Source organism: Mastomys coucha, unplaced genomic scaffold (genome assembly GCF_008632895.1).
Source record: "Mastomys coucha isolate ucsf_1 unplaced genomic scaffold, UCSF_Mcou_1 pScaffold20, whole genome shotgun sequence".
NCBI classification, from domain to species: domain Eukaryota; kingdom Metazoa; phylum Chordata; class Mammalia; order Rodentia; family Muridae; genus Mastomys; species Mastomys coucha.
This window is the reverse complement of record NW_022196903.1, coordinates 66,305,551-66,329,746: the sequence shown is the minus strand read 5'-3', so window position 1 is coordinate 66,329,746 and position 24,196 is coordinate 66,305,551. Positions and strand designations below refer to the sequence as shown.

The following is a 24,196-nucleotide window of genomic DNA, read 5'->3' as shown; positions in this document are numbered from 1 at the left end:
TATTAGTGACTGACTGCCACTTCTGTGGCAGCCTGTCACCTATAGGTTAGTGAGCAGGTGTGGTGGCATTCCTTGATACCTACTTCTCTCTGATGAGGGGCTTCCTCTTACCCCACACTTCTTACACCACAACCCCATGGAATGGGCACCCCAGGACCCACTATACACACACACACACACACACACACACACACACACACACACACACATAGCCCAACCTTCCTTCCATATCCCTACTTACCAGACTCTATGGGACAGAGTCATCTTGAACATGACACACTGAAGCCAGAGACTAGGAGGAAATGTGTATCTTCCATAGTAATGCCAGGAAAGGAAACAGGGATTTCTCACAGGTGGCTCTACCTGACAATGGAACCACCAGTGACAGACGACCTGTAGTCCTACAGTAGCCCATGCATGCCTTCTGACCTTCATGCCTTCTGTGTTTTTCATTCTGCCTGCACCCAGCACCAGGCTCGGGTACCCTGTGTGTGTTAGGGAAGGGAATAGCCTCCTTGGGTGTCCCCCCAAAACTGACCACCTAATTCTGCAGGTGACCACCATTTAGGTGGCTCACAGCCCTTGCCTCTCTGTTCTCACTTGTTTCTCCTTGATATGCAGCCTGGTCTCAAGTCGGTTCTCCCCACACATGGTGGCTCCTGCCCATCCTGGTCTGCCCACCTCAGGAATCCCCCACCCTGCCATTGTCTCCCCCATTGTGAAGCAGGAGCCAGCGCCCCCCAGCCTGAGCCCTGCAGTGAGTGCGTAAGTAAGATCCATCAGGATGGAGGGGTGTAAGCAGCTGGCCATTCTGCTCAGCGTGTGCCATGTGGCTTTCTCTCCTGCTGTCACCTTGCAGCCCAAGCCCTGGCTCCTCTTTGATTTTTCTATGGCCCTTCCTTTAAGACCTAATGCATCTGCCCTCATAGGCAGGTTCTTGTGGCTGTGAGGAGCTAAGAAAGCTTTTGGCTTCTCTCCCTACCCTGTCATCCCAATAAAATGTAAGGCCAGGATGGGAGAAAGGTGTTCTCCCAAGGACTCGTGACAGCTGGTGCCAGAGCTGACACCCTGGCATTATCCTCTCTGCTGGAAAGATAGCAGAAAAGCCCACACCACCAGCCACATGGGGAGGGGCTTTCTTCTAGGCCCAGAGGGCCACTCTCTGCCTTCCTTCTTCTCTCCTCTCTTCTCCTCCCTTCCCTTTCCTCCCTCCATCTCCTCCTGCCCTGCCCTGCCCCCCAACCCCTCACCGGGTCTCTGCCCAGATCCTAAAAGCAGTCACACATGGTCACCCAAACAAGAGCGTGCCTCTCTTCCCAGAGGCCCTGGTCAGCTGCCTCAGTGGAGGCAGGCATGAGGGAAGTTGGACGATGGTGATACCTAACCTCTAGCCATGTGCCTCCCCAGGAAATCCCCAGTTACCGTGAAAAAGGAGGAGGAGAAGAAGCCTCACGTGAAAAAGCCTCTGAATGCCTTCATGTTGTATATGAAGGAGATGAGGGCCAAGGTGGTGGCCGAGTGTACCCTGAAGGAAAGTGCAGCCATTAACCAAATCCTGGGAAGAAAGGTAATGCCTACTCCCGTTAAGGCGCGTCCAGGCAGCGGGCCTCAGTGTCTCCCCCTACCCTGATTGCTCTGTATGTCCTCTTCACCCTCTCTCCCTTAGTGGCACAACCTGTCAAGAGAAGAACAGGCCAAATACTATGAGCTTGCCCGGAAAGAACGGCAGCTTCATGCGCAGCTCTACCCAACCTGGTCAGCCCGGGACAACTATGTAAGTGTTCATGCTGTGCCTGCATGCGTGCAGGAACTCTGACCTTGAGAGCAGCATCTTCAGGATGCAGAGGAGAGAGAGCAAGCAACTTTGGCTTGATTCTAGAGGAGAAGCCATGTTTCCTAGAAATAAGAAAGCCAAGTTTGAATTTTTAGGGGCTGTGTCTAGAAACTCTGTGGGACTTGTTGGATTTTTGTATATATGTTTTTATTCTCTCTCTCTCTCTCTCTCTCTCTCTCTCTTTAAGATTTATTTACTATTATATGTAAGTACACTGTAGCTGTCTTCAGACACACCAGAAGAGGGTGTCAAATCTCATTATGGATGGTTGTGAGCCACCATGTGGTTGCTGGGAACTGAACTCAGGACCTTTGGAAGAGCAGTCAGTGTTCTTAACTGCTGAGCCATCTCTCCAGCCCTTATTCTCTCTTCTTTTCTTTTCTTTTTCTTTCTTTCTTTTTTTTAATCTGGTGAGAGGGTTCATAGTAGCTGCATCAAATTTTCAGAGGGATCTGGGACTGCTCAGAAAAGGTCAACAACCAGGCCAGGGTGATAGCTCAGTAGGTGAAATGCCTGCTTAGCAAGAGGTCAAGTGTTAATCTTCAACACTTACATGCAAAACTGGGGCATGGTGGTGTGTACCTAGACTCTCAGCCCTGAACAGGAGAGCAGTCCTTGGGGTTCACTAGCCAGCCAGCCAGCCAGCAGCCAGTCAGCCAACCAGCCTGTTTGGCAAATTCCAGGCCAGTGAAGAAACCATGTCTCCAAAAAATGGTGGAGAATGGTGGACAGTGTCTGAGGAATTACATTGATTGTCCTCTGATCCCCATGTACATTGCATGTACTCACATGCTTGTGTACACACACACACACACACACACATACATACATGTGCACATACACACATATGTGGGGAAGAGGGACAGAAGCTTGTAAAACCACTCTTCTAGGGAGTAAAGGATGCAAGAGACAGACTAGCTTGAACGCCATCAGGATCAAGAAGCTCGGTTGCCCCTACCAGAGGGACTTTCTGAGAAATGAGGGCAGGGTCCCTTTTCCTCCTCTCCCAGGCCAGTTCTCCAGCACCTCACCCAGGGGCAATCAGGAGAGGGGCTGTCATCTGGGTTCTGAGGTAGCCTGGGGTCCTCTTGCCAGTATTATTTGTCCCTATTCATCAGTCCCGTGGCTATTTTTTCAGGGGAAGAAGAAGAAGAGGAAGAGAGAAAAGCAGCTGTCCCAGACACAGTCCCAGCAGCAAATCCAAGAGGCAGAGGGTGAGTCCTGGGCTGGCGCCCCTCACTTCCCCTCCCACTGTCCCAGACATGCTTGCTTCTATTACCTGAGTCTCTGAAGACTCCTTGTTCTTGAGCATCCTCAGCAGGATGGCAGCACTTCCTTTCAGAGAAGACCAAGTAAGAGGCTGAGAACACAGCCACTCAATCCTGGGTCTGACCCCAACACCCTCATAGAAAGCTTTGGAGAGTTTGGAGGGTTCCCCAGTTCCTCTCTTTAAGGTAGCAAGTATTTTAAAGGGGGTGGGGGAGCAATCGTCAGAGCTTCAGCATATCTCAGTGCATCTGAATTGTCCCTTTAGAGTCATGTCCTAAAGTCCATGCATAAGGTAAAAACGGAGCTAGCTGGAGTTATCTCAGAAGTCCCCTTCCAAAGGCGGCATGCTAGAGATAGACATATCGCCCAGATTAGTTACTTTCTCGTTGCCTTGACAAAATACCTGACAAAAGGTGAGTTAAGGAAGCATTTGTTTTGTCTCGAAGCTTGGAGGACACCGTCCATTATGGTGGGAAGGCATGACAGCTGATCACGGCGTGTTCTTGGCCAGCAGACAGAGAGATGAATGTTGCTCCTTACTTGCTTTCTCCTTTCCATGCAGTCTAGGGCCTCTGTCTATATTCAGGCTGGATCCTCCCTGCTCTGTTAAAACTTTATGAAAACATTTTACAGACACACTCAGAAGTGTGTTTCCATGGTAGTGATGATACAGATGGACCATCCCACCACTTATCAATTAATTCACTGGAATAAGGTTTTCCTTGGTTGAACACCAGGAGAACATTATAGTCCATAAACTGTAGATTCAGCTCAGCTGTGAAGGGGTTTAAGGACAAGATGAGGAGGCGATGGGCTTTGAACTTGGCTCTCTGATCAGATTCGGAGTGGGTCTTTGTTTGGGCATTTGGTCTTTGAATTGTGCTTTCTCTGGGCATGGAGTGTTCTTAAGTGTAGTTTTCTAATCCCTGAATCTTTGAAAATTTGCCTAATACCCAGCACCACATAAAACGGGTGGTACTGCGTGAGGCCTGACTGGGATGCATGAGAGCCTGTCTCAGACATAAAAATAACTCAAGGACTGGCGATAACACAGTGGGTAGAGTCTGTGCAAGCATAAAGACCTTCATTCAGAGGCCCAGTACCCATGTAAAAACCACAATGGCAACCTGTTCATCATTAATCTACTAAAAACAACAGGCTTTATATCCAGTGAGAGAATCTGTCTCAAAACATAAGAGGGAGAGTCTGGAAAACTGGCTCAGCAATTAAAAAAAAAGCACTTGCTCACACACACCCATTTGTAAGGCAAATTACAGGGGGTCTAATGTTCTCTTCTTACCACCACAGGTACCATGCAACCACCTAATACACAGACATACATGTAGGCAAAATATCCATACACATAAAACATTTTTTTGTTGTTGTTTTTGTCTTTCGAGACAGGGTTTCTCTGTGTAGCCCTGGCTATCCTGGTCACTCTGTAGACCAGGCTGGCCTTGAACTCAGAAATCTGCCTGCCTCTGCCTCCCAAGTGCTGGGATTAAAGGCATGCACCACCAAGATCAGATCAAAGATCTAAATAGTCCCATATTCCCTGGTTTTTGTTTTGTTTTTTGAGATTTATTTATTTATTGTATGCAAGTACACTGTAGCTGTCTTCAGATACCCCACAAGAGGGCATCAGATCTCATTACAGATGGTTGTGAGCCACCATGTGGTTGTTGGGAACTGAACTCAGGACCTTTGAAAGCAGTCAGTGCTCTTAACTGCTGAGCCATCTCTCCAGCTCCAAGTTTTTTTGTTGTTGTTGTTGTTTTGTTTTTCTTTAAATCTTACATTTCCAATGTGCAGTCACATCTGAATATCCTTTGGACTGGTTTCAAGCCCCACCACACTCCATTTCTCAAATAGCTGATCCCCAGGTGCTTGAGCCTCTTGAGTGAGTGGCCTTATATTTGCATAAAGTTTATGCATATCTTCCATCACCCTATACCAACTCTAGATGCCGTATAATGACCCCCTCACAATGAATGTTGTGGAAATAGGTGGAAGTAGCCGATAGGCTCTGTTTGCTTAGCAAAAAGTACCAAAGGTAACAAACTGCATGTGTTTAGTACAGACAAGATGTTTTCCTTGGATATTTCTCAATGGCTCTCAATTGAACCCACAGGCTGACCCACAGATCCACGAGGCTGTGCTTCCGTGTCTAAACCACTGCTGTTCCTTTGGCCCTTCCACGGCCATCAGCCAATCATACTTCCCTTGTGTTTGTACCTTTAGGTGCTCTGGCCTCTAAGAGCAAGAAGCCATGCATTCAGTACCTGCCCCCTGAGAAGCCTTGTGATAGCCCTGCATCTTCCCACGGCAGCACGCTGGACTCCCCTGCGACTCCCTCCGCAGCCTTGGCATCACCAGCTGCCCCTGCGGCTACCCACTCCGAGCAAGCCCAGCCCCTGTCACTCACCACCAAACCAGAGACCCGGGCCCAGCTGGCTCTCCACTCAGCTGCCTTCCTGTCTGCTAAGGCCGCAGCCAGCAACTCCAGCCAGATGGGCAGCCAGCCCCCACTCCTGTCCAGGCCCTTGCCCTTGGGCTCTATGCCCGCCGCTCTGCTGACCTCTCCCCCTTCTTTCCCAGCTACGCTCCATGCCCACCAGGCCCTTCCCGTGCTACAGGCCCAGCCTCTTTCCTTGGTCACCAAGTCTGCCCATTAAGCTGCCCCCCCATTCTATGCAGGCTGTCTCGGGACTCCAAAGTAGTAATGATTCAGAAGAGAGGAAGGGGGAAACACACAAAGGAAACATTATTGGTCAATATTTGACCACTCTGGACTGTTCTGTAAAGTGACTGGTAAGAGCAGTGCTTTACCAGTGTAGATGTAACCAGTAGCTGATCTTCAGGCATTTTTTTTTTTTTAAAGGAGAAAACAAAACCTGCCCCTCCCCCCAAAAAACATCTTCACAAGAAAGCACTGAAAAGCAGTGTGTTGCTCTCTCCCCTGGCGCTGTGGTGGGTGTACCCGGGCAAGAGATACCTCTCTACCTCTTCTCTTCCTGACTCTCTGCCCTCCTTTTCGTCGCTGGCAGCCCCCACCTGCCCTAGCTTCCCCTCTGTATCTGCTACGAGACCGGGCCTGGAGTTCTACCCTGGCAGGCACCCTTTCCTCCAGGTCAGTCCTGTTCCCTTGCCCAAGTTTTTGTCCTGTGTTCAACGCCAGTTCATGCCAGTTCATGCCCCTTTGTCCTCTGCCCAGTGTAAGGCCGTGGCCATGTGTGATCATGGTTTCCCACCAGCATTCCCATCTCCCTCTTCAGGCCCCAACGGCCCGGCCTCCAGCTTGGGGTGGGGAAAGTGGTCCTTCTGAAACGGTGCCCCCCCCAACTCCTGCATTTAAAGGGACTCAAGGTGCCTACCACTGCCTTTACAAAGTCTGTGTTCCTCTCCACTGCCCAGTCAAGTTCTCTTTCCCACCTCGCAGTCTCAGAGTGACAGGCAGGCCCCAGTTCCCACTGTCTGGCTCCTGTCACCTCCTTGTCTTTGCTAGTACAATCTGCAGAAGCCCAAGACCCTCTGCCCCTTCCCCCAACCACCACCTCACAAGCTTTTTCTGTGTGTATTTCATTTTGTTTTTATGGTTTTTGGAACAATTTAAACTCCCAGTTTATTTTCACGAGAGAAAATAAAATTATAGTTGCAAGACCGTTTCTGGACGTTTCTTTAGACCTTCTGTGGAATCAAGCCACCGCCTTCCTGCCAAGCCCTGGGTTAAATTTTTGCAGGCTACATATTGTGGACTCATATAAAGCTTACCAACCTGGTGTAGAAAAACCCAAGCAACTTCTAATCCTCGCCTCACCCGGGTCGTTTTATTTTTGCCCACATATATGTGTATAGTGTGCCTAGCACCCTCTGAGGTCAGAAGAAGGCTTTGAATCCCCTATAACTGAAGTTATAGAAGAATATACACCATTCTGTGAGTGTTGGGAACCAAATTTAGGTCTTTTGCCAAAACAAATGCTCTCAACCATGAGAGTCATCTCTCTAGCCCTCAACTTCCAATCTTAAAGGGACATATCCCAGTTGATGTTGATCACTAAAGCTCCAAAGTGTCAAAAAAAAAAAAAAACCACCAGTCAATTTTTTTTAATATAATAATTTTGCAATTGATTTAAAGAGGTTTCTAATGTAGAAGTGGTCTGCTTATGATTCGGACCCCCTTTTATTAGAATTGCAAAGGAGCATAGTTTCTGGCCTCGTGGCTGGTGTTATAATGGCTTTCTTGTGATATATAATTTAGTAATTAAGACTTATATTTTGCCTATTCAAAATAACGGGCAGGGCTCGGGGCATATCTCAATGACCTGGCTGTTTGATCCCAACACTGCCAATTTAAAATGATATGTTATTATTGTTGTGTACACAGTAGGGAAATATAAACTATTATGGTGGTCAGAGGACTTGTTGGAGCCAGTTCTACCTTCCAGGGTTGTGTGACAAGTGCCTTTACCCACAGAACATTCCTGTTTTGTTTTCTTTTTTCTTGGATTTTTGAGACAGGGTTTCTCTGTGTAGCCCTGGCTGACCTGGTATTTGGCTCTGTAGACCAGGCTGGCCTCAAACTCACAGATGTCTGCCTTTCTCTGCTTCCCAAGTGCTGGGACTAAAGGCATGCACCACCACCACCACCAGGCCATATTTTTTTTTTAAACAGTAGAAAAATGCATTTAACATCAGTTTGACAATTTAAGGCTAGGGATACAGCCCAATTGCTAGTGCACTTGGCTAGCATGTACAACACCCAAGGGTCAGTCCCCAGCACTACCTAAAACCAGGTGTGTGTGCAGATATCCCAGCATTTGAAAGGTAGAGGCAAGAGGAGCACAAGTTTATTGTCCTCCTTGGTTACATACTAAGTTATAGGCCAGCTTAGGTTACATGAGATCCTGCTTTAAAAAAATATATAGCATTTTAAAGTAGTATTCAGTATATTTACAATACTCAATCAGGATCATTACCTTTCTACAGCCAGGCTGCAAAGATGGTTCAGTACTTAAGAGCACTTTCTGTACAATCTTGGGGACCAGAGTTTGGATCCCAGTATCTACCTTAAGAAGACAACTGACGGGCTGGAGAGATGGCTCAGTGGTTAAGAGCACTGACTGCTCTTCAATCCAAAGGTCCTGAGTTTAAATCCCAGCAACTACATGGTGTCTTACAACCACCTGTAATGGGGTCTCATACACCCTCTTTGGGTGTGTCTGAAGACAGTGATAGTGTACTCCTACACATGAAATAAATTATATATATTTATATATAGGACACTGACCATCAGACACCTGTCACCCCAGCTCCAAAAGAAGCAGACAGAATCACTGTACCTTGCTGGCTTTTCAGCCTAGCGTAGAAAAACTCAAGCCCCAAGTTTAGGAAGAGACATTGCTTCGAAGAGTTAAGCAGAGAATGATTGTGGAGGATGCCTGGCACATACTGGTACGCCCACGCATACACACAGGTGCACATACAGTCATACACATAGACACACACAAATAAACAATAAAATCTTTTTATTTATTTGTTTGACAGAGTCTTACTATGTAGCCCTGGTTGGCCTGGAACTCACTATTTAGACCAGGCTGGCCTTGAGCTCAGAGATACGACTGCCTCTGCCTCTCCAATGCTAGAACTAAAGGTGTGCTATGAAAAACAGCAAAAAGTGGTGTGTGTGTGTGTGTGTGTGTACACGCGTGTGTGTGGAGGGGGGTTCTTAATTGTTATCATTTGTTCTCTGTGTAATGACTATGGCCGGTCAGGTTCCAACACTTTTGAATGGTTTCTATTGCCTAGACTTCAATTTGTTTGCCTTTTGCCTCACAAGGAAATGGTTACCAGGAGACGGTCATATTTGACAGCTAAAGGACAAGGTGTGAGGAACCAGGACAAGATGTAGAACTGGAAACTGTAAAGAGTGACTAAGCCCTGATTCAGAAGGGTAGCTGAATAGCAAGGCACGTAGCTCAGAGCAGTGCTTGCCTAGCATGCACCAAGTGCAAGGCTCAATCTCCAGCCCGGCAGAAACTGGACACAGTGCCCATGTCTATAAACTAGCCCTTGGGAGGTACTGGCAGGACGATCAGAAGTTCAAGGTCATCCCCTGATACTTGTGGAGTTGGAGGCAGCCTGGGATACATGAGAGACTGTTTCAAAAAAACAAAATAGCAAGGCAAGATGGTGCAAGTCTTTAATCTCAGCATTGTGAAGGCAGAGGCAAGAAGAACTGTGAGTTCAGCAAGTTCCAGGTTAGCCAGGGCTACATAGTGAGACTATGTTTAAGAAATAAAAAAGTTGCTGAAGTAACAGAATTATAATCATGCATTACTTGTGTATATATTATGATAGTGCTGGGACTCGAACCCTGGGCTTTATACACAGTTAGCAAACATTCTTTCATTAAGGTACCCACCCCTTCCCTGTCTATTATGTAAGTATAAACCACCTTATGCTTATTCATTCATTTAATATGAAACATCTATTGCAACCATGTTGCAGAGGACCTGGGTTCATTCCCCAGGACCATCTGACTTTCATGAACAATGCTACTATGTACATTCATATACAAGTAAATGTTGGAAGGTTTTTTTTTTAATTCTTTGGGGATACATAACTAGACTGCTATATCACATAAGTAGGTAGCTATTTTGATTTCTTAAGGAAGCTATGAACTTTCTCCTAGCAGCTGTGCCATGTTACATTCCTAATTGAGGGCACTGACATAAAGGTGACCATTCCCATTCTGTTAAGACGTGTCTCTATATACTCCATTGTTAATTGCTGATGGCAGTGAGCTCTGCTAACAGATTCTGGTGTTGTAATCACAATGACCCATTACCAGCCTCCTGTTTGTAAATTCTAAAAATAAGGTCACACTGTTCTTTATCCCTAGACTGTTTAAGAGTTGTATCAGAGGTATCTCACTGCTAAGGTCTAAGCTTTAAAAGTATTAAAAGATCTGTGTCATTATTTTTGATTGGTGGGACACCACCGTCTTACAATACACTGATCCTCTGTAACCTCATCAGTATTTATTTCCTAATTTTTCTTAAATTGTATTTTATTGATTTTTGATTGATATTTCCCTAGTGCTAATGAGATATAGTCTCTTTTTGTGTACTTGTGGGCTAGCTACCCTGGTGTTCAAAAGACTATCCTTCCCCCAGTGAGCTATCCTGAACCCTCATCAAAATGAACTGATGGCAAATGGTCAAGTTTGTTTTTAAACTCTCAATTCTGTTCTGTTCACCGCCATGTCCTTACGCCAGGACCATATTGTCCTACTGACTGAAGGATTGTAGATGTCGGAACGTTGAGGCTGGGGAGATGGATTAGCAACTGAGAGTACTTGCTGGGTTTTCATTTTATTTCTAATTCATAAGTTAACACTTAAAGTACTTAAGTAATAGCCCACAAATAGTGTGAACTAGTTGTGCAGGAATTAAGTATTAAAGAATAACAGTAAGAAGCCAGGTATGTTCACTTATGGAATCCCAGCACTCAGGAAGCAGAGGCAGGATCATGAGGCCAGTATGAACAACTTAGTGAGACCTAGTCTCAACAAACAAACAAACAGAGCCTGAAGAGATGGCTGAACAGTTAAGTACTTATTACCCTTCCAAAAACCCAACTGCAATTGCCAGCATTCACGTAGAAGCTCACAACAGTCTGTTACTCCAGTTTCAGGGGATTGGATACCTCCCCAGCACCAGGTATGCACACAGTAGTACACAGACATACATATAAGCAAAACACCCATACACATAAAAGTTGATAGATAAATAATAATAAATAATAAATAAATAAGTAGATGGCTCAGTCAGTAAAGTGCTTGCCTCACAAGCAGGGGACTGAGTTCCACCCCTCAGAACCCATGTCTCGAAGCACGGAATGTTTGCCTTCCCACTGCTGGAGAGGTGCTGATAGGTGGATCTCTGAGGCTTACTGACCAGCCAGTCTCTAGCATGCTCAACCAGTCCTACGCCAGTGCAAGACGTTGTAAAAGGCAGATTGTGTCTGAGGAATGACATTCAAGGTTGTCCTGTGGCCTACACACACCCATCCACACACACACACCTACCCCACCCCGACACACCCAGGGAAATAAGCATTCATGTGTACACATGCAGGAACTCTTTTCCCTATCACTTTGACAGATTAAGAATTCTCAGTGCTGAGAGAAAAAAGAAACAACTAACACAAATTCTGCTTGAAAAATGCCATAATGCTACCTAATTCTTTGCATGCTGATAAAAATGTGAAAAGGTAAATAATACTCAGTGCTAGTTGAGTTCACCGTGGTCCCCACTGCTCAGGAAGCTGAGGCTCGAGGGTCTCTTGAGTCCAGGAGTTTGAAAGAAGTGTGAGGAGCATGTTGAGAGGAGAGGAACAGCAGGGGATGAAGAGAATGGAAAGAAAAAGAAAAGTTCCCTCTTGTCAGAAGTTTGAGTATCTGTCATCTTAGACGCACGCAATCTAACCACTATCTGATTATAAAGTTACTAGCAGTGAGGAGAATCTGGGTGTCCAATAAAAAAGAAACCTGAACAATTATAATAAACTTTTTTACTGAAACAATTACCAATCATATTTTAAATAATGCAGAGGAAAATGGCTCCTATATTTGTGCTGCAGGCTCACACTTCCATCCTGGCATCTCTCCTCTTGACTATCACAATCATCCTAAGTGAAGATAAGCCAAAGTAATAAGCAAGTGGCCAGAAGCAAATTCATTTCCTATCTGCCAGTCCATCCCACCTGGCTCTCCACTGGTGGTCCCCACCTCAGTGAGAAAGCATCCTCTTTCTCCCTCCCCATCTTCCCTCTGCTTCTTTCCCAATCTATCTCAGAAGAATGTTAGTACCCTTGCCCAGTTCCCTCTCCAGTCTGAACACTTCCCGCCACTCTCCCTGGGTATGTGCAGTACTTGAGATATTGCAACAATCTCCTAAATGATTAACACCAAGACCCTTTTCTCTACTACCCTAGTCAAATCTTTCTGAAACAACCAGAGTAATGTCCAAACACTCTCCAATCGGATTAAACCTTGCCCCTACTTAAAACTTCTCAATGGTTTCTTTTACTGTTTATAGATAAAATACAAATGCAGAGGAGTTCTATGTGATCAGGACTTCTCTCCTCCCCTGCCTGGTAATGTGGACACCAGGTCAGGTTTAATTATTTGCCACTGCCCTCCCCACCCACCCACACCCACACTAAGCCAATATCCTTAAATGTTAGTCAAACATTTGTCTTAAATCAGGCAGACAGAATTTTCTTTTAAAAACAGATTCATTTACCAGTTCACTTCCTCTAGCCAAGGCAGAGTCAACATTCTAAAGGAGGCTTTTTTTCTTTTTCTTTTTCTTTTTCTTTTTTTGAGTTCTGGAGACTGAACCAAGTACCTCTCATGTCAGGGAAGCAGCATTCTACCCGAGCTACCAGTGAAATAACCTGGTAGACTTCTCACACTGCTTGTGATTTTTATTCTCTCCTCAGCATGTAAGAAAAGGGGAGAGGAAGAAAACAGGGGAGAGAGGCTGTGAGGGGCACATTGTGGAGATCTGTATTCAAGTAACAGGAAAAGCACTTGTTTCTGAAGCTATTTGTGCCATGTACTATTTCCTGAAATTTGAAAACTTTCAACCATCCAGGACTAGAGTACACAGTGCACCATGGTAGGGGAATCATGGCAGCAAGAGCTGGAGGGAGCTGGTTACACTGAATCCATCATCAGGAAGCAGAGAGGCATGAATATCGTATATTGTGTTCAGCTTGCTTTCCATTTTATTCTGTCCAGGACTCCAGCCTATGAAATACTAAAGTCCCCATACAGAGGGTCTTCTCATCTCCATTAACCTAACCTAGATAATCCCTGACAGGCATGCCCAGGGAATTCTCTTCATGATGATTCTAAATCCCAACATGGGGACAATCAGAATTAATCATTACAGCAAACATGGACAAATATCTATCTGATATTTATCTGCCTCACCAGATTGCATGCTTTATCTGATTAAAGTCTTCTATATTTAGGTATGTTTGAGACCAAATCTTACTTTGTCCTTCAGACTGGCCTCCAGATTTTGGTTGCTCAAAAGTTGCCTCTGAGGCTAGAGAGATTGCTTAGAGGTTAGGAGCTCTGGCTGTTCTTCTGACCCAGGTGCAATTTCTAGCACCCATATGCTGGCTCAGAACCATCTCTAATGCCAGTTCCAGGGGATCTCATATCTTCCTTGGCTTCCTTTGGCCCCAGACAGGCACATATGAAGAGGTATAATGGGAGGCAAAACAGCCACAAACATAAAATAACAATACATCTTATTTAAAGGATCCTCTGGGCTGGAGAGATGGCTCAGCAGTTAAGAGCACTAACTGCTCTTCCAGAGGTCCTGAGTTCAATTCCTAGCAACCACATGGTGGCTCACAACCATCTGTAATGGGGTCTGATGCCCTCTTCTGGTGTGTGTGAAGACAGTGGCAGTGTACTCACACACATAAAATAAATAATTCTTTAAAAAAAAAAAAAAGATCCTCTATCGTAAACCTCCAGAGTACTGAGGACCATAGAACTTGGCATGGTGGCACACAACTGTAATCTCAGCATTTTCAAGGCAGAGGCAGGAAGGCTGATGCCAAGTCAAGGTCTGCTGTGCTGTGGAGTGAGTTCTAGGCCTGCTATGGCTGCAGAATGAGAACCTGTCTCAAAAATGACAAAGAAAAAAATGAACAGAGTTGTTGAGACTATTTGTTAAATCACTATTTATGAAATACCTAGCCTGGCAACTGTTCATAAATTACTTTAAGCAACTTGTCTAAACAATCCAGCACTACCATAGATGAAGACACAAGAAACAAATGCAAATAGTAACCCACAGCTGAGCAGAGAGCAAGCATATTTAAAAAGTGGATGTATGTTTTACCTACATGTATGTCTGTATACCACGTGTGCAATGCCTGGGGGCCAAAGAGAATGTCAGATCTCCTGAAACTGGAATTATAGAGTGTTGTTAGGTATCTTGTGAGCTCCAGCAATGGAATGTGGGTCCTCTGGAAGAGTGGTCAATGTTCTTAACCACTGAACCACCTCTCTAGACCCTAAAGATGTCAATTGCTGTTGTTTTTCAAGACAAAGTTTCTCTTTGTAACCCTGGCTATCCTGGAACTCACTCTGTAGATCAGGCTGGCCTTGAACTCAGAGATATGCCTGCGTCTGCCTCCTGAGTGCTCAGATTAATGGTGTGTCCCACCATCACCTGGCTCTCTAAAAACTTTATTAAGTATATTTCTTTTAAAATTCTGCTTTGTTGTTTGAATTATTAAGAATGTGTTACTTGCTGGGCTGTGGTGGTGCACGCCTTTAATCCCAGCACTTGGGAGGCAGAGGCAGGTGGATTTCTGAGTTCTAGGCCAGCCTGGTCTACAGAGTGAGTTCCAGGACAGCCAGGGCTATATAGAGAAACCCTGTCTCGAAAAACCAAAAAAAAAAAGTGTTACTTGAGCCAAGTGTGGTGGTGCATGTCTTTAATCCCAGCACTCAGGATGCAGGGGTAGGTGGATATCTGTGAGTGCAAGGCTAGCCTGGTCTACAAAGTGAGTTCTAGGACAGCAGGGCTGTTAAACAGAAGAACCCTGTTTCAAAAAGAAAATATGTGTGTGTGTGTGTGTGTGTGTATTGTTGTGGTGAATGAGACATAGTGTTTGTCTAGTGTGTACAGAACCACGATTTTGATTGCTAATACCACATAAATTGGAGATACAAGCCAGTAATCCAGTAGGGAGATTAGAAATTCAAGGTCTTCCTATTTGGGCAACAAAGTGCCTTACATCCTGGACTGGGGAGATGGCTCAGGACGTGTTGTTCTCCCACAGGAGCAAAGTTCAGTTTCCAACACCCACATAGGTAGTTCGAAACGCTTGAAGCTCTAGCTCTAGGGGATCCGATGTCCTCATCTAGCCTCCAAGAGCACTACACACAGGTGGCAGACACACATACACAAATAAAAATAGTAAACCTTTGATATCTTATTTCTTAAATAAATAAATAGCCCAATAGGGGCGTGGTGAGGCACCTGTAATCCCAAACACTCAGGAGGCAGGAGGTGCCCCCATAGCAATATGGTTTCAAACACATAGAAATTCAATAAAACAAACAAAACCCAAAAACCTTGGTAAATTCAGAGGGCTCTGAGTACTGCCAAGAAAGGGAATAGGGTCGGGATGAAATGTGTTTGTTTCTCGATGGGAAAGAGCTGAAGAGAGTACATTCTTGTGTGAAGTGAGAAAGCACCATCAGCAACGGAGAGGTTAGAAACACGAGCAGAGGCTGCGACAACGAGGCTCCCCGCCCCACGACCCCACATCATAAGCAGCGAGAGGCGACGCAGCACCTGCCGGTCGAAACAGTTTCCGAAGTACGGGGCCAGATGACCAAGAATGAGATTGTGGAGCTCCCCGAAGGAGACCGGAGTGGGGTGGGGGGAGGGATAAAGAGCTGAACCTGATTTCCGGAGCACTACCGGAACGCACAGCCACTGACAGCCCTAGCCCAATAGCCCCACCTCCAGGGCGGGGCTGCGCCGGAAGAGAAACAGTCCGCCGGAAGGGGAGGGACCACGCTCTGGAAAGTCCCGTGCGCCTCTCTCACGTCAGTAGAGGGCGGAAGCGCAGACTCCAGGATGCGGTTCCTGGTGGCGTTGCTCCTGCTGAGTGTCTCGGTGGCGAGTAAGGAAGGACCCCAGCCCAGCCCATCGCACTCTCTCCCTTAGTTTCCCCATTCTTCACCTTGGTGGGTCGTCACGGGAGCTGGCGTCTTTCTTGCCTGACTCGACCCTCCTCTAGCCATCTCAACCCTTCCATTCGGCCATCACCGCTAGGCTCTTAGAAGTCAAGCTCCCTTCTCTTCTCCCAGCCATTTCGTCCGAAGACTTAACTGATTTTTCTGTTTCAGGAGCTCTGCCGTCCGTCCCTAATCCAGACACCCCATCAGGTGAAGAGAGTTCTACGATTCAGCCTTCCAAAGATAACGGCTCCAAAGAGTTCTCCAAGTCCCTGCCTCCTGAGTCTTCTAACCAGGAAAAGACTACGGATCAGAGCCAAAAGTCGGATAAAAAAGGCCAGAACAAGACGACTCCGACAGCAGGTTCCAGTAAGGAATCTAGTCAGCCGACCGTTGCGACCAATGTCAATGTGGGTGATTCCAGAAGGCAGCCCCAGACAGCAGGTGCCAAGTTGAACGAAACTGCACAGGAGCTCTCACCAGTCGACCTCAAACAGGAAAAGTCTGGTCAGAGTTCCACAAAAGATTCAGGCAAGCCCACTGAAGATGACTCTCATAAGCCCACAGGGGGCGATTCAGGCAAGCCCACAGAAGTTGGTTCAAAGAAGCCCACAAAAAATGATTCAGGGAAGCCCACAGAAGTTGGTTCGAAGAAGCCCACAGGGGATGATTTAGGGAAGCCCACAGAAACTGGTTTGAAGAAGCCTACAGGGGATGATTCAGGGAAGCCCACAGAAGTTGATTCGAAGAAGCCCACAAATGATGATTCTGACAAGCCCATCTCCAAAATCTCCTCAGATACGGAGACTCTGAAGACTGACAAAGTCCAGCCAACAGAAAAAGGACAGAAACCAACACTTACTTCCAAAACTGAATCTGGGGAAAAATTGGCAGGGGACTCTGACTTCTCTTTAAAGCCAGAGAGAGGAGATAAGTCTTCAGAACCTATTGAAGATGTGGAAACCAAGGAGATTGAAGAGGGTGATACAGAGCCGGAAGAAGGCTCACCTCTTGAAGAAGAGAATGAAAAGGTGCTGGGCCCTTCCTCCAGTGAGAACCAAGAGGGGACACTTACAGATTCTATGAAGGATGAGAAAGATGACCTTTATAAGGACAGTTCTGGAAACACCAGTGCAGAGAGCAGCCACTTCTTTGCATATCTGGTGACCGCTGCTGTTCTTGTTGCTGTCCTCTATATTGCTTACCACAACAAACGGAAGGTAAGAGGGGACTGGAATTTCCAGAACCCTGAGTTCTTTGTTCATGGACAGCTCTCTGTCACTTCTCTGCCTGTGAGCTCTGAGGATTTTAAGATCATCTTGGTTTTTCCATAGACCCTGCTAGGGGTTACAAAACTGTAAATTTTGTAAATCTTGTGTTTTCATCGTGTGACTTGTTTCCTCTGAGTTCTGCTGTAAAGTTCGAAGTTGGACGTGAATCATGACCTGACCTAATTGTGATGCCCCTCCCATAACTTGGAACTCAGGTCATTCACAGCCTCTGTGAACCTGAGTTCTTGATATGTAGACCTCTTCCCCCTTTTCCATGCTTAAGATAGTTTACCATTTCTAGCTTCTATTCCAGCTGTCTTCCATGTGGAGGCAGGAAGAATATTTTCAGTTACATAGTCTTTAACACCAGAAGTATAAAGCCCAAGGGTGGCTCCTCTGCAACCAACAAGAGTTAGAAGCAAAACTAGAAATTGTACAAATGTACACCTTTGGGGTTAACATGCCACCCATGAAACAACTTTAGAAACAACTCTAATAACGAAATTCTTGTGTTTCCTAATGAGCCATGAGATTTAGAAGACAATTTCAGTAACTTGACTTATTGTAGAGTTCAATTTGTGATAGCCATTGGGTATATGGCTATAAAGAATGAAGAGTGTACATTCTTTATTTTACATCTAAATGTCCATGATGAGAGCAGTAAACTAGAGAAAAGTTGTGGAACAATGTGTGGGAGCAGAGCATGTGTTTGTTGATAGGAAACAATCAGTAATTATGCCCCCTCTCCTTTAAACCTAGAACTCTCTGGCAGAAGAACTGGCAGACCCTTAACTCTATCCCCACAATTAAATCATATAGATTTCCACAGGCTTCGGCCTCCATCTCTTGGTTCCTATTAAGTAGTACAAAGGGTTTTGTTTTAACTAAACCCCTTTTAAATCTTTACAATTTATTACTTTTGTGGTGCTGGAGGTTGAACTCAGGTTACCTGCATGCTAGACTTGCTTGATACAGCATGTGCCTAGTAGCACAAGGCCGTGATTGCACTCCAGCACTGAAAAGAAAGTGTGTGTGTGTGTGTGGGGGGGGTGATTTAAATTGGCCCCTTTGTGAATCTAGGTAACTGCTTCTGATTTCAGGCACTGAAGTACATCATTGCAGAGTCAAATGTTAATTTGTTTTCTTTGCCCTTCTTAGATTATTGCTTTTGCCCTGGAAGGGAAAAGATCCAAAGTCACTCGGAGGCCAAAGGCCAGTGACTACCAACGTTTGAACCTAAAGGTAAGGAAGGAGAATCCAGTTCTAGGAGGGATATGCACCCTCAGGTGGGCCAATTCAGGGGATGCTACAGCCATTGTCCCTAGCTCTTGAAGACTGCAAATAGGACCATCCATACACTGCATATGTATCAACAAAGGTAGAGATAAAAAGGTCTTTCAATACTTTCACATTTGACAGATAAACAAATATGCCTGGAAGTGTGATTTTGTGTGTTTTCTTCCTAAGTTTCCACTCAGAGGCTACACTAGCACCTGGTAGTAACTGTACACTTTTAAACACTTTCTTCACTATTTTAGCTCTGGTCATACAAGTATTGTGATAAACACTGAACATTGTGATAAAAGTCAAGTCTGATTCACTGAGTATGGGATAGAACCTGTCCATCCTCATTTTGGTGGGATCACCAAAGGCTGCTAGACCATACTTTGGGCAGCAAAGCCCTAGATCATAACTCCCTCAAAGCAGATGAGCACAGAAGCACATAGGCCTCAAGTAAACCCACTATGGGCTGGTCCTCCTGATTGTGGCCAGTCTGCCTCTGCCAGGAGAGGAGCCTTTTTTCCTTCCACCAGTAACAGGATCTGAAGAAGGTTCTCTCCACAGGTAATTGTGTAGTCATATTAGGTAACTACATCAGGCACCTGCTCTGTTGGGTTAAGCAACAGGAAGGACAGTGACAAAGAACAGTTGATGACTGAGATGGGAATGGTTCCCAGACGTCCTACAGGGAACAGTTCATAGCAGTATAGAATAACCCACTCAGCTCAGAACATGTGTCATGAATGTAGGTCAACCTCACAGTTAGCTCTAGCTCTGCTACTTTTCTTGATAATTGACTTTAACGATTTTTCCTCTTTAATTTTGTTTTAGTGGGAAGAAAGCAATACACATGAAAATTATTCAGAATAATATAGGGGAGTATAAAGTAGAAGCCAGTAATTCTATCTGCTCACCATCAAATGTGGTGTACCACATGTGTGCCTGGTGCCAGTAGAGGCCAGAAGAGGTAGTTGTATTCCTAGAACTAAGGTTAAGGACAGTTGTGAGCCACTACGTGCGTAGGTGCTAGGAAACAAACTCCACTCCTTTGCAAGAGCAACACGTGTTCTTAAGTGCTTAGTCATCTCTCTGTCTTACTTTTTTAAAAAATCACCCAATGAGTTTCATTAGGGGTTGTTCACAGGAGCATGTGGGCACCTTAGCAGTGGCTACCCTGCTGAAGAAAATACCTCTTACTCTCCTATCAGCAATTAGTTAATTTTGAGATAATCTCTCCCTGTAGCTTAAGACTCATCATATAGTCTTTGCTGGCCTAAAATTCATAATCTTTCTGCTTCAGCCTAAAGTGCTGGTTTTACAGATAATGAACCACTATACTAGCTAAATGTATGACTTTCAGGTACATATTTTATTTATAATTGACTTTAAAACTCACTAATGTGAGCCAGGCGGTGGTGGCACACACCTTTAATCCCAGCGCTTGGGAGGCAGAGACAGGCGGATTTCTGAGTTCGAGGCCAGCCTAGTCTACAGAGTGAGTTCCAGGACAACCAGGGCTACACAGAGAAACCCTGTCTCAAGAAACAAACAAACAAACAAACAAAAAAACTCACTAATGTGACTCATGTACTTTTATTAACTTTTATTATTTATTATTGTTTCATAGTGATGAAGTTTGTCTTACTTTTTCTCTGAAAAAGATGAGTGTTATTAACCAAATGTGTTGTTCTCATTTCAGCTTTGATTTTTATTTTATCTGCAAGAACCTTGTCTTCCCTGCTGATTTGTTTCTGAATCAAGAGAAGTGAAAAGACTGTGACCTCCGCTGGGGTTTGGTGGCAAGTCTGGGCTGGCAGAGATGGGATTGCTTCAGGTTTTGCACCTGCACTTTGATGACATTGTCCTCTGGTGATATTTTATTTACTTTTGTGTTCCCTTTATGCTGATGTGTTCCATCATCCTTTCTTCCTTAGAGTGCAAGTGGAAGGAGCGTGTAGAAACATGGATGTGACCAAAGGAAGACCCCCACCTTAGGCAGGCCACACGATAGTCCACCCTCCCATAGCCTCTTTATCTTTGCAATCCTAGGCACAATCTATAGAGAGGTGCTTTCCAGACAAGATGTAGAAGATGGTTATATGGGATGCTGAGGGGTTGAATATTTAATCTCTAGAGGCCTCAGCTGCAAACCAGAGTAGCAAGTTAAAGAGTGTTGAAGTCTGATCCATCTGATAGTCTATGTATTTCTCTGAAAGTTTGCACTCTAGTTGTACTAGCATAAAAGGGACTCGAGGTTTCTTAAAGTAAAGTCACTGTTTCATGGGATTTAAAAAAAAAAATGTGGTGATGATCATTGAACCAGTGTGTTCTTGCATATAGTCATCCCAATAGGAACTTCCTGGAAAGAGGCAGGTTAGTGCTTTGTGGAAGAAAACACATAGGATGGATTTAGTATGCAGGAAAGAGGTTTTCTACAAATTCAGTTTTGCCTTTATTGCCTGCAGTAGATAGATATTTAGAAACTTACTGCATTCTCCACACTCCTCCTTGCTGTTTAAGATGCCCGGGGAATGAGTAAAATCTTTCCTATCTTGTCATATCTGGTCATGAAAGTGTAAGAAACCAAGTAGGTTCCCTGAGATAACTGAAGATGTCTTGGATTATGCTGTGTCTAGTTTTATTCCAGTCTATGTGGTTATGCCTAAAGAGAGAAAAAGTCTCAGCTAATCTCAGGGATGTAGAAAGAATAAAAAAGAGAAATATGTGAGTCCTGTGCTGTTGGAGAAATCAGTCTAAAGAAAAACTGGTCTTGGAGTTCTTTCCCCATGCTGACTGCTGCTGTAGTTGAAGTAGAAGTTTGTATTCTTGGCAGGTGGCATTCTAGAAATAAGGCCATTGCTACTATTAACTCAACTGTCCACAAAGCTTCTATTACTTCTTCAGCTTTCCTTAATACCTCTTTAGTTCCCCACTTCCATTTTTCTCTTCCTCTTTAGACCTGTTTGTACACCTCTGAATGAACACCTTCCCTTACAGCCAGTATGCATGCCATACCTATCATGTTCTAGTAGGTGTTGCTTCTGTTATTACCTTCCCTCCTCTCCCTGACATTTGCAGATTTGCCTTGGTCTGTTTTCATCCTGTTTCTCAAGGTTACTCAGTTAACAGATCACCAAATTCAACAGCTCATTTTCACAGCTTGTAACACTTGGTAATGATGGATGCTGGGGTCTATGCATTTTGACATTATGGTTGTCTCTTGCAAATTGTCCTTAGCCTTATCTTATGGGAGTGGGGGAAGGGTGCCAAGTCTCTACTGCTTTGACTGTCTCCATAAATCCATCCATTCTTTATCCTCTCTGTGACTCTTATATTTTCTTTGGCCTCCTTCCCAAGAACTCAGTTCTGCTATATGCTAAATAACTCAGCCACATTGTCTGGTTGTCACATAACCAGAGTTTCTCTCTTATACCTATTACGTTCCTCTATCCTTCAGTTTCTTTAATCATCTGAAAACTCCTCACTATAAACTAATAACATTTTTATTACCACAGAAGTCCAATTTGTTTTCTCTTTTTTTAAGAAATTATATCTAGGTATACTATCCATTAATTTTCAGGAACCAGGGGAATTGACCTTACCAGTTTTGGAAACATTGATCATTCCAGAATGTACCCTGGTCTGAAGCTTCTGTCTGAAGTAGTATTCTAGGCTACAGATTCCTACTTGGCTTCACTGTCTGGCACTCTGTCTCTGCCCTCATCATGTCCTTTTTATTCTAGCTTTTCAAGGTTGCTCTATGGTAGGCTGTTCCCCTCCTTTCAGCCTACCCAGGTCCTGTGTTTGGAATATGCATAGTGCTTCTTCCTACATTGAACACACTTGATTGGTTTTTTCCATTTCACATTGATAGCTCTTACTGTCACCCTCATCTTGGAACTTAAGTGTAACATAGTTCTGATGTTCTGTGGTCTCCCCCAAGAAAATTAAGGTCTGAGAGACAGCCATTGGCATTGTTATATCAGCCAGGGACCTTAGGGGTCAAATTTCTTGTTGGAGGTGTAGCTGAAACTGGGGCTCACATAGCTCTTCCTGGCTACTGCTTGCATTGACCTTATCATTGTTGACTTTTGCTCTAGAAGGGCAAGAAGGCAGGCTGACTTTTAGTAGCAAAGATTGACAGTGAGTGGACAGACATGTGAAGGATTGCCAATCTACAAAGCCTCACCCTCTTTGGGCTGCTGGCAGATGTTTCTTGTGCTGACAGCATACAGTGGAATTTGTTTTCACTTGAGAAGTTGCACTGAAGGAAATGGGTCCCACCAAAGAAAAGTTATTTTTAGGACTTTTTTTGTTTGTTTGTTTTTTGAAGGTAGAATACTTGAAGCATATTTCCTAGAGTGTGTGTGGATGATAATGTCCAGCTGAGGTATCTATACCAGGGATTGGGCTGGCATGTAAGAACTATATGAAGCCTCAAGTAGCACTCCTGTAGACTTTTCTGAGCTTGCTTTCCTTCTCAGTGTTTGGCTAAAGGGCAATTTCTTTTTTTTGATTTTTTTTTTTGAGACAGGGTTTCTCTGTGTATCCCTGGCTGCCCTGGAACTCACTCTGTAGACCAGGCTAGCCTTGAACTCAGGAATCCGTCTGTCTCTGCCTCCCAAGTGCTGGGATTAAAGGCGTGCAACACCACCATCCGGCCAAAGGGCAATTTCTTAAGGGGAACCTGCTTGAGGTATAACTGTTAACAGTTTGTTTTCCTGCTATGAATTACAGAAGCCAGTTCCGGACAACAACTAACAAAATGTGCTAACATGTTTTCTCCTAGAAACAGAGGTCTGTACCCTTCAGAGTTCCCCTGGTAGTGATGCTCTTTCTTTTTTCTTCAGGGCATGGTATGCTTTGCACATATCTTGAGCCATTTGAATGCAGAGAAGGGTGTGCCAGACCCTGTGCCATAATTTCTCAAAACTGCTTACTAGGAAGGTTCTGTTTGGCATTGCCTTAAGAAAGCTGTAAAGAGTCAGGTGTGGTGATGCACGCCTTTAACCCCAGCACTCAGGAGGCAGAGGCAGAAGGATCTCTGTGAGTATGAGGCCAGCCTGGTCTAGAATACCAAGTTCAGGCAGCCAAAGTTAACACAGTGATAGCTTGTGTCCCCTCCCCACCCCTACCCCCAAAAAAGGAAAGGAAGAAAAAGAAAAAAGCAGAAAGCTGTAAAGAGATGTTGAAATTTAAATACATCATGATGGCTCAGTTTGTTTAGTTCCATGCTCATGTGTGACTGTAAGTATTTTAGCTTAGAAACTGTAGTTTGGATCTCAGCCTGCATAGCATAGCCAACTACCCATGAAGCTGGCCTCCTCACACTGTTAGGAATTTAATTCAACCTACCATGTGTGTAAGTAAATGAGTGAATGTTGAAATTATTTTCCTTGTCTTGTTTCCCCGGTTAGATTGCCACTGTTAGCCATGTTTTGTATTTTCACCTTTTTTGTAACTTAACTGTAATGGCTTAATTTTATTTTTTTAAAGCTTATTGTGGTATAATAAGTATTTTTCAGTATATTTTACTGAGCTTCTGTAAATGGAATCATAGCGTAGTTTCATGTCATTATTGAATAGAAATCAATAAATTTCAGATATCAAAGCATTGAAACATTACATGTATTAATACTATATTTAAACAGACTAAAATTGGTATGTGTTTAACATAAGTGAAAGGTTTTTAACTTTTATCCACCTTCCCATTTATTCATATAGGTTGAGCATCCCTATTCTGAAATCAAAGCA

General features: G+C 44.6%; 2 protein-coding genes and 2 long non-coding RNA genes across 12 annotated transcripts in view; 2 read left to right on the top strand and 2 right to left on the bottom strand.

The window, feature by feature from the left end:
* The window catches only part of Tcf7l1 (transcription factor 7 like 1), a 167,357-nt gene extending 160,593 nt beyond the window's left edge, over positions 1–6,764 (top strand). For both annotated transcript variants that reach the window (XM_031382204.1, XM_031382203.1), the window contains 5 exons: positions 622–765; positions 1,408–1,567; positions 1,667–1,774; positions 2,973–3,048; positions 5,345–6,764. In XM_031382204.1, coding sequence (XP_031238064.1) covers positions 622–765; positions 1,408–1,567; positions 1,667–1,774; positions 2,973–3,048; positions 5,345–5,778 — 922 coding nt within the window. In that variant the 3' untranslated portion in view covers positions 5,779–6,764. The remainder of the gene's footprint in view (positions 1–621; positions 766–1,407; positions 1,568–1,666; positions 1,775–2,972; positions 3,049–5,344) is intronic.
* LOC116099093 overlaps positions 1–17,336 on the bottom strand; it is a 32,548-nt gene extending 15,212 nt beyond the window's left edge. For 6 of the 8 annotated variants that reach the window (XR_004122070.1, XR_004122065.1, XR_004122067.1 and 3 more), the window contains exon 1: positions 242–657. This is a non-coding gene — a long non-coding RNA (uncharacterized LOC116099093). Of the gene's footprint in view, positions 1–241; positions 662–16,965 lie in introns of those variants that run through there. The other 2 variants (XR_004122071.1, XR_004122072.1) reach the window with 2 other exon arrangements.
* On the bottom strand, positions 1,625–3,563 carry LOC116099094. Its single transcript, XR_004122074.1, has 3 exons — positions 3,507–3,563; positions 1,818–1,896; positions 1,625–1,675 (listed from the first exon to the last, which is right to left on the bottom strand). It is a non-coding gene; the product is annotated as an uncharacterized LOC116099094 (long non-coding RNA).
* Positions 15,699–24,056, top strand: Tgoln2 (trans-golgi network protein 2). Its single transcript, XM_031382205.1, has 4 exons — positions 15,699–15,835; positions 16,062–17,110; positions 18,320–18,403; positions 20,142–24,056. Exons 1-4 carry the CDS (start codon positions 15,790–15,792, stop codon positions 20,145–20,147), a joined length of 1,185 nt encoding a protein of 394 aa, XP_031238065.1. The 5' UTR covers positions 15,699–15,789; the 3' UTR covers positions 20,148–24,056.
* Positions 24,057–24,196: the final 140 nt, after the last annotated feature.